General features: G+C 41.5%; 2 protein-coding genes across 3 annotated transcripts; one reads left to right on the top strand and one right to left on the bottom strand.

The window, feature by feature from the left end:
* Positions 1-604: 604 nt before the first annotated feature.
* Positions 605-3,482, top strand: LOC102075313 (14 kDa phosphohistidine phosphatase). The gene is made up of 3 exons (XM_005492259.3): positions 605-801; positions 1,627-1,751; positions 3,299-3,482. Exons 1-3 carry the CDS (start codon positions 672-674, stop codon positions 3,389-3,391), a joined length of 348 nt encoding a protein of 115 aa, XP_005492316.1. The 5' UTR covers positions 605-671; the 3' UTR covers positions 3,392-3,482.
* Positions 3,483-6,054: 2,572 nt separating this feature from the next.
* On the bottom strand, positions 6,055-9,191 carry METTL18 (methyltransferase 18, RPL3 N3(tau)-histidine). Of its 2 annotated transcripts, none has more exons than XM_074546437.1 (2): positions 8,991-9,191; positions 6,055-8,898 (listed from the first exon to the last, which is right to left on the bottom strand). In XM_074546437.1, the coding sequence occupies exon 2, from the start codon at positions 8,761-8,763 to the stop codon at positions 7,723-7,725; it is 1,041 nt and encodes a 346-aa protein (XP_074402538.1). In that variant the 5' UTR covers positions 8,764-8,898; positions 8,991-9,191; the 3' UTR covers positions 6,055-7,722. The 2 variants fall into 2 exon arrangements, with proteins under 2 accessions (XP_074402538.1, XP_014126217.2); XM_014270742.3 differs by having other exon boundaries at positions 6,055-8,901.
* Positions 9,192-9,367: the final 176 nt, after the last annotated feature.

Genomic DNA, 9,367 nt, shown 5'->3' on the forward strand with positions numbered 1-9,367 from the left:
TTAGGTGTCCTGTGGCTGCTACCTCACTGCGAGTCTTTTCTTTAAAGAAAGTATCCTACATAGCATAGTTTCTATTTTAACATTTTGTCATAACCTAAAACTATATTTAACACACTACTTAAGAGAATTAATACAGCATTACTTCCTAACATAACGCATATAATATTCATTTTAATATTTGCGAAAAGCCAATCATAAAATATGCATTTTGCACAAGGAGCATCAGGTAAAAGCAGTTTTATTGCCATGAGGGGTTTTGTCAGGTGGAGACCCTGAGGCTCAGATGACCTCAGTCTCACGTCAGAAGTTAAAGTATTAATTATATAGATTTAATGCTTCTCTTGACGTGGGGATTTGTTGTCAGACCGTAATAGAAGCACCTTGGCGCTTCATTGAAACCAGAGAAATAGCAATTTATTTCTTTTTAGGCAGATGCTGTGCTGCTATTTTTACGGTTGTATGTGGCTACACAAAAGTGACCTGCAGAAGTGCAGCTTTGCAATTTGACATAATGACAGAACTCGGCTCGTTTTTACCGGCGGGCACCTGAAGGCGCCCACAGCCGCTGCCTCCCGTCCCCTCAGGGTGGGCCGCCCCCAGCCCGTCCCGCCTCACGGCCGCCATGGCGCCCGCCCCGCCCCGCGCCTTCCCGCCCTCACGGCGGCAGCGCCATGGCGGCCGTGCGGGACGTGGAGATCGACCCTGAGGGCACCTTCAAGTACATCCTGGTGCGCCTGCAGCGCCCGGGCGGCGGCGAGCAGCGCGACATCGTCCGCGGCACCAAGGCGGCCGAGTTCCACAGTGCGTGACAGCCCGCGGGGCAGGGCGGGCAGCGGGGCCCCGCCGGCGGTGGGACGCGGCCGCCGGACCCCGGCGGGTCTGAGGCGGAGCGGGAGCCCTGCCCTAAACAGCTCAAAAATCTCCTTTTCTCCACTTCCTGCATCCCCCGGGTGATAGGAAAATTTGGGGCTATATATGTCATGTGCTGTTTCGGAGCCCATTTGAAGGGAATGAGGAGGTGTCTTTGCAAACCGTGGGCCTGAGGGTAAATAAGGGTAAATATTGAGAGGTGAAAGAAGCAATGGAGGCGGAACCTTAAATTCCTATGGAATTCCACTCATTGACACAGACTTGCTCAAGACTGTGTTAAATCCCTGGATGTGCAGAAAAAGAACAGAGACGAAAGGAGAAAGAAAAAAGGTGGGAGGTACACATTAGAAACGGAGTCTGTTAGGTGGCTGGGGAAGTCTGTACCTTTCAAGGGAAGGAGAGAAGAGAAAAAGTGATAATAAAAAGGAGATTGTGTCTTCTAACAATTTGAGAGATCCCCACGGGAAGTACCCATGACCTCTTCCTTCATTCGAATAAAGTTACAGGACTCCTCTGTATCCTTTGTGAACATAAACCTCTGATATTAGTGGATTAATTTTCCTGACAAAATCACCTTAATTTTGGAGAACAATATACTAAATAACAAACTAAACGGCTTTAACTGCAGCTGTTCTGTGCCTCTGAAGAGAAACCTCCCTGCCTTGTAGGTGAAATAAGAAAGTAGCCAAAAATGAGTTCTAGACTATGTAATGCCTAGTTCCTGTTCTAATGTCTCTCACCATTCTTCTTGTGCAGATCATATATTTGAAAAAGTAAATCCCGAGATGGAAAAGTTGGGATATGAGTGCAAGTGCCTTGGAGGAGGGAAAATTGAACATAACAGCAAAGACAAGAAAATCAGGGTATTTGGGCTCTCAACAGTAAGTGCATCTTTCATTTTCGTTTAAATGCTTCTGTCTCTGATGCTGTGGGATTTCTAGTGAATAGCATGGTGGCTTTTGGCAATTTACATCACATTTTAAACATTAACTGGCAAACTTGCCTGGCTCACTTGTGAAATAGATTAGAAAAACAATCTTTTTAGGGCAGGAGAGCTGTGTTATTAATCTAGCTGCCAAATTAAGTGTTAGAGGCAGTGGTCAACTCGTGCAGTCTGAGAAACAGACCTTATCCTCTGCTTTTGGTGCCTTGATGCTCACAGAGGAGCATGAGGTAAAAGCAGAATTTTATTGCCATCAGGGCTTCTGTCAGGTGGAGACCCTGAGGCTCAGGTGACCTCAGTCCCAGGTCAGGAGTTAAAATATGAATTATATTGGTTTAATGCTTCTTTTGACTTGAAGGTTTGGTGTCAGCCTCTAAACCAGAACTACCTTGGTGTTTTATTGAAACCAGAGGAATAGGCATTAACTTTTTCTGGAGCTGTGCTGCTATTTTTAAGGCTGGATGAGGTCTTCAAAGTGGTTGCCAAGGCAAGAGTGAGCCGTGGATCTGTTGCTTTCCAGCTGACATAACTGTATTATCTGTTATTTTTGAAAAGCTTGCATTTCATAATGCATCAACTTTGACCTTTTCAGTTTAAATGCTTGTTTATTTAAGCTGTTCCTCTTTGGGGCTGTCACTGATGAATAAGAGTATGTTTTGTTTGATAATACAACCTTGGACTCTTTTTTTTCAGTGTTCTAAGTAAACTTCCATGTGAAATGTTATGGGGGAAAAAAACCTGTAAATCAGAGATTTCTATCTGTGTACTGCACTGTTATGTGTAGTTCTGAAATAAGAAATCAAGATAACTCTGATCATGTAAGACAATAATGGAGAGGCCACTTGGACCACAACTGCCTTAAATTTCAGTGAAACAGTAACACTGTGACCAGTGATTTTTAAATCTTAAATTTTAGATTTTTAAATCCAAAATCTAAAGGGCTAAAAACCACATGGGCCATCTGACCTTACCTGGGAGCTGCAATGGCTGAAGAGCACAGATACTTAAAATTGTGCTATTATCAGCTGAGGCAGGATGGGAAATAAATAAAACATGAAGGCTGATTTCTTTAGTGGCCAGAGTAGTGCTCAAATGCTCACACTTGTTTGCTTATTCCCTTTCCCTTCAGCTGAGCCAAATCAGCTGTTTGTATGCTCACACATTAAAGTGGGTCAATGCAATCTCTGTGGTTTAAAGCAACATTCCATAAATACAGTGCCTGATGGGTTGGGAATATTTTAAAGCAAACTTTCTGCTGGAGAAATTGTGTAAAAAATGCATTTTATATGTGACTCTATCTCATTTATTTTCTGGAACTTCAGTTTGGGGAGGAGGGAAGTGGAGAGGATAATGGAAAAATAAAGCATAATACTGCAAGAGTATCTATTTTAGAACTTTTGATTTGCATGTGAACAATTTTGTGCTGCTAAAAACTGAATGGTTCTGAAGACTCAATGTCCATGTGCAATTTGTTCTGTCTTGCAGGGCTATGGAAAAGCAGATCACTCAGTCACTGTAGAGATACTGAAGAAAGAATATACAGATTATGAAATTACATGGTCAGATGACAAGAAATAATCTTGTGAGCACAGTGAGCAGTTCCAACCTGGTAACTGTGAGCTGCACTTTGATAAATAAAATTGAATGTGTGTTCTATGTGTGCAACCATCCATCTGGAGTGAGTGGACTCTGCCATAGTTTGTAATGTAATCCTCAGATGTATCTTATTTTTTAGATCATTGTGCAGAATCTGGAGTTCTAACCCTTTTTCCTTTCCTTTTCATGTGCCCTTTACTTAAACACCCCCACACCACCTTACCTCTAATTTATTTTCATCCAGTCCCATTTCACTGATCTATTGTAGGATACTTCAAACACCACTGGGTCAAACCTGTTCACTGGTCTTCAGTGTTATCAATTTGTTTTTCTATTACTTTTTAGGCTTTTCATCTTTCTTACCCACATTTAAAAAAAAAAAATTGCTGTGGAGGGTGCAGTTGACTGTTACAGTTCTTCAATGATCCAAATCTCTGATTTACTCAATGATTTTAAAATCGACTATTCTGCAGAAGTAATGATCATAATGTTTGATTTTCCTGTAAGAACCTTCCCTAGAACAGATTGGTGGCAATGTAAAAATTCTGCTTCTTTCATTCTGATTCCCCTGGACTGCTTTGATTTGTGTGAATTTAATAATGCTTTTTTCTTTTTATTTTCTTAGCAGTAATTATTTTAAACTACCTCCTCAGTACACCTAGAAAAATGCCTGAATTGGCAAACATCACCCTCTTGTTGTGACAGGATGTTGCCTTTTGTTTGTTGCAAATTTACTTGTTCGTTTTCATGCTTTTTGTTTCATGAGACTTTTCATTTCTTTCATTCATTTGTGAATTTATTGACTTGCTGTTTTGAAGGCTTGCTGACTTCCAGAGGTAATTCTGGGTGATGATATATTCTGGGTGATGATATATTCTGGGTGATGATATATTCTGGGTGATGATATATTCTGGGTGATGATATATTCTGGGTGATTGATATATTCTGGGTGATTGATATATTCTTCCCTTTTCTGTGGTTCCTACTGCACTTACCCAGCAGTATCTGGTGGCAGAGGGAAGCCTTTTCAGCATGCAGGTGATTCTAACAGTACAAACCAGGAAATCTGAGACACTTTAGGCCAGTTTCTATCACCAAAAATCCTGCTGTTACTCCCCTCTTACCGTTGTGATCCTTCTGTGCTTTTGTTTCAGTTGTGGAGAGGAATTTTCTGTTCTCATCCTCAAACCTTTCACTCCAGTCCTCACCAGAGGAGTTCCAGGGTCTCCACCCCAATAATCTCCTCAGAGCAGAAATTTCTAAACCTGGTGCTCCAGGTCTCTTGCTTGGCACCACATTCCCTCACCTGCAGCCTGAATTTTCCCCTCCAGCATCCTTGCCTGCTTTTCCATCTGCTCTTTGTGCTTCTCTTGGAGTTCCTGGTTGTCTGGCTGCACTTCAAATATTGTGGTAATGATGACAGGATTGATTTTACTTGACAAGATTTTGATTTGTGCCTTAGAACCAAGAATAGCACACAAATCAGTAACCTGCAAATTGGGCACTTCCCAGTTCCATGATCAAGGGCTTTTTTTTCCCCTAAGCTTTAGTAAAATAACTGTAGCTGCCAGTATACAGAGCTGAGTTTTAAATAGCCTCATTTCCCAAAACTGGCAAATAGTCTTCAAATGGAAGTCATCAGTTAGGTATAATTGTGTTAAAACAAACAAGCCTTTCATTTTAGTTTCCTGAGGTATTTAATGACTGATTTTAATCTTTGTTTCTACAATAGTTACAGGAAAGACATAACTTACACTGGATTTATTATTGTAATGACGTGTTCAAAATGTGAGGGGAGGAAAAACAGTGATGATTTGGAGTGAGCTGATCAAAATTGAGTTACCAGCTGATCTTTACCTTTTATTTCTTCATAGAAGAAAGATTTTAATGTGTCATAAAAAAACACAAAACTGTGAGGGACCTCCCAGTTCACTTATTTTTTTTTAGTGCAATGTCATTTGAGGCAACTTGATTTCCTGGTCATTAAGGAATATGTACAAGTGTTACAAAGGAATGAAAAGTTTATTTTCTTCTATTCCAGTTTGTGAAGAGGAGCAGGACACTGGTTACTAGGGTGGTGAGGATTTCTCAGATAGTGGCAGCCTTAACATAAATAAGGGAAATCAGTATTATTTGAAGTTAAAACATCAACAACCTACAAAACTAAGTGTTGAATTCTGTTTCCTCTCAGCATGTACCTGCTGAATTCTAACAACACAACTCATCTCAGATATGGAAATCCCAATGCTAATTGTGCTGATTTTACCTGAGAAAAAGCATCTTCCATTTTCTAATCAGATTCTGAAATTGGAAGCTCATTATATTGTGTGGGGGTTATTTGTTTTGCAGGTGTGCAGTCACAATAAGATTGTGGCTCTGCCATTCTTCCCTTGAAGTCCTAAAAATTCTGATTCCGTATTTGCACAAAACCAGCTGTGTTTGAGCCAAATACTGAGTGAAGGCACAGAAATTAAACCAAAGATGGTGAGTTTGATAGTGGAATATTATCAAGAGGAGATATTGTGGAAGATTTTAAGTACCTTCTTCATTTATTCATCCAAAATTACATGATATTCTTGTTCTAACCATGTTCTTTGTCACAGAGGTCAATATTTTTTATTACTTGAGGTATGGTTCTCTGGAACTGCACTAGACTAGCAGGTGTAGAACAACCTACTCAGTGCAAGCCATGATTTATCTAAGAATTGAGTTTTAAAAATGACAAATAGTAACCCATTTGTTTCCAGCATCTGTTTTGGCAGAAAAAAGAATAAAAAGAGCTGTTAACAGCACCTCCTTGACTTGCCAAAGCTAAAACTTTTTTTTGTTCCTCAGTCTGTAGTCAGCAGTTATCATTACTAAGTTTCAGAGTTGGTGCAGAAAAATTCCAAAGCACTGTGGCAGTCATGGCAAAACTGACTTTTTTCCTCTCCTATCCTAAGAGGCTAAATTCAGTAGTTTCCCAAGCATCCCTTCAAAACAGTAGTGAAGGCTCTTCTGTGAAGTACAGGAAATCCTTTACAACTCTCTCTTAAAAGCAGCAGGTTCAAAATAGGAACCTTGGGATTGACTTTGGGCCCCTTCAGTGATGGAAAGGTGATGGCATAATTAAAGTGATTTATTTCACTGCTGTACTAAGTTCCTTTCCATCCTCTCAGACTGTTTCCTTCTGCTCTACACTGAAGATCCTTGCATCCAGTTCACAGCAGTGGTCACTGCCTCCAAATTTATATTTCTGCAAGGGCACATGATAAAGCAGCTAAGAGCTTTCTGTCTGGTTTTGGCCAATGAAAACATGCAGTGGATTTCCTCTTTTTGTTTGAATTGCCAGTGAGTGCTCAAGGGTTTGTCTGCAGTCATTTCTTCAGCAACATCACAGTCTTCAGCCTAGGGAAGTGCCTTGTATTTGAGGCTTTTCTGAGTGCTTCTGTCCTGCCAAACTGTGAAAATATTGAAGAGGTGTGGATGGATGTTCAGTAGTACCCCCAGCAAGTTTAGACAAAGGGGAAATTCATTTCTGGAAAAATCATGTTTAAAACAGTACAGCAATCTATTAAACTCCTGTAATAGCTTAGTTTATCTCCTTTTCCAATTATCTCTAAAGCTCAGTTCATCATCCTCCAGTATTTCATTTGTAGGCTTGTTGGTTGGTAGAAGGAACTTATCTTTCAAGTCAGCTTCTAAACCAGCATGGCTTTTCCTAATTCCTTGCTGAAATTTTCTTAGCCTATGACAGAATCTAAATAGAAAAATTTACAGACTACACTGGTTAACATTGTTACGCTCTTTAAAGGGCTTGAATAAGTTATGTGTGCATTATACATGGAAATATTACATGGATTTCTGAGATCCCCACGAGTGATAAATACAATCACAACTCCCTCTGCTGGCAAAGCAGCAGAGCTCAGAGGAGTGTGTGGTCCCTGCCTGAATCTGGCTGCAGATTGAGAAAAGCCTCTTGCACTAATTTTGGATGTTAATTTACCTCATTCAGCCACAATATGTCATGTATGTCATTCCTGTGATGTACAGTTCTGCTGCTGACAGAGAATGTGAAAGCCTGGCTGGAGACAATGACTTGCTCAATCTTATGTATAAATTAATTATCATAAAAGATGCTGCTTTAAACAGAACTCTATGCAGAGTTAACGTGAGAAAAGTCTCTCACTTCTAGTCAAACACTAGAATTTGTCAAACATTTCCACAACCACCATCCTTAATTTGTTAAACCAGAATAAGAGAGGAAAAAGCAAAGAGAGACATGAGGGTTAAAACATTTTTGAGTTATTCTTTGGAAGATCATTAGTTTAATTTTAACAGGAATTTTTAAAGGCAATTTCCATAATGCATCGCTGCAGGCCCTGATCAATTGTTTTAACCAAACTGGTTTTAAACACGTTTTTATCTTCAATGAACTTCTCAAAGAGAGAGACACCACCACCAACCCCAAAATAATGCACTTTGCTTGCCAAATACACACGGCCATTTGCATCCAGGAGCTGAGCCAGTGTGTCATGCAAAGCACTGTAGTAGTCAGGGTTATAGATGGTTTCAGAGGTGAGAATTATATCATACTTCAGACAGGGTTTGCTGTTTGACAGGAGCTGGCTGACTTGAGACCAGTCTCCAGAAAAAAATCTGCATCTGCTGAGCACATCAGGTGAGCTCTCTGCTTTCCTGGGCCTCTTTGAAGGAGGCTTGCTGGCTTTTCTGTCCTTCCCACTCCTGCCTTCACTGATACAGTTGGCCACCACGTTAGGCAAGGTTATTTCATCAATCACTGTGCTGTTGTAGTCCTGAAAATGGACTCTGGCAGCTTCACCCTGCAAAGCAACAACTCCCAACAATCCAGCCCCACAGCCAAGATCCAGTACAGTCTTGTTGGTAAATTCTATCTCAGCCTCAGTCAGGTAGTCCATGAGATCAAAGGTGCATTCCCAGATTTTCAGCCCTCCTTCATAGACTCCTGGGATGAGATCAGAGTGAGAAGAAACGCTTTTGGACACGATGCCTTCGCTGTCAGCATCACCTGAACACGTCCTTTCCACCACAGACAGCTTTACATGAGACAGGCCCAATACTGTTTCCATGACTTTATTTTCCAATACTTTGTTGAGATCTTGGGGGATGCTGTGCTCCTTGGCAGCTTTCACACAGAGGTTTTTCTTCAAAGCTGCCTCATCCTGGTGCTTGGCAGCAGCCAGCTTCAGGCTGGGCTTTGCTGCAAGATCAGCACTTTCCCTGCTCTTTTCTATAGATTCCTGCTTGTGTTCTGGAGAGCACAGCAATAAGAAGTGAGCATCTGCCTCGCTGTTCTCATTTTCATCAACAGCAAAATTAAACTGAAAATCCATTTTCAGGAATTACGATTTTTAAAAGCTTAATTTATTACAGCCAAGCTTTTATGTAGGTATTGTTGCAGGACCGAGTATTTCACTGGTGCAGTATCAGAGGTGCAGTATCAGATGTCTTGCCAAGAGCCAGGTGAACTGCTGCAGGAAATAAAAGTCAATAGTTTTATGTATCATTAATATCAGCAAAAATCTAGTTTGTCTAGTTGTAGCATCCTGATTTTCATTACCAGGCTTCCCTGGAAAGCCGTGGAGTCTCCCTCTCTGGAAACAGTCCAAATCCACCCGGATGCATCAGGGACGCTGCCTTGGCAGGGCGGTTGGACCGGCTGATCTCCAGAGCTCCCTTCCAACCCTAACTATTCTGGAATTTTAAAAACGGCTCTCTAACCCTTAATTTTATTAAAACACAGCGTCACAGCTGACCCCATCCCACATACCAAGCAAGGGAATTAGGACAGCTGCCAGTTCGCGTTTCAGACTCCGCGTTTCAAGGGGCGCAAAGCACCGAAAGCTCGGTGCTGCCGCGTAGGCGGAGTTCGGGGCTCCGGGAGCGTTTCCCACGCCGCTTTCCCCGCGCCGTGCCCGCACCCACCCGCGGCCGCCG

The sequence above is a fragment of the Zonotrichia albicollis genome, chromosome 8 (genome assembly GCF_047830755.1).
Source record: "Zonotrichia albicollis isolate bZonAlb1 chromosome 8, bZonAlb1.hap1, whole genome shotgun sequence".
Taxonomy (NCBI): Eukaryota; Metazoa; Chordata; class Aves; order Passeriformes; family Passerellidae; genus Zonotrichia; species Zonotrichia albicollis.

Coding starts and splice junctions, on each gene's coding strand:
- LOC102075313 (XM_005492259.3), top strand. CDS start 672: ATGGCGGCCGTGCGGGACGTGGAGATCGACCCTGAGGGCACCTTCAAG. Junction 802..1,626: donor CAAGGCGGCCGAGTTCCACA/GTGCGTGACAGC, acceptor CTTCTTGTGCAG/ATCATATATTTGAAAAAGTA. Junction 1,752..3,298: donor GGGTATTTGGGCTCTCAACA/GTAAGTGCATCT, acceptor TCTGTCTTGCAG/GGCTATGGAAAAGCAGATCA.
- METTL18 (XM_074546437.1), bottom strand. CDS start 8,763: ATGGATTTTCAGTTTAATTTTGCTGTTGATGAAAATGAGAACAGCGAG.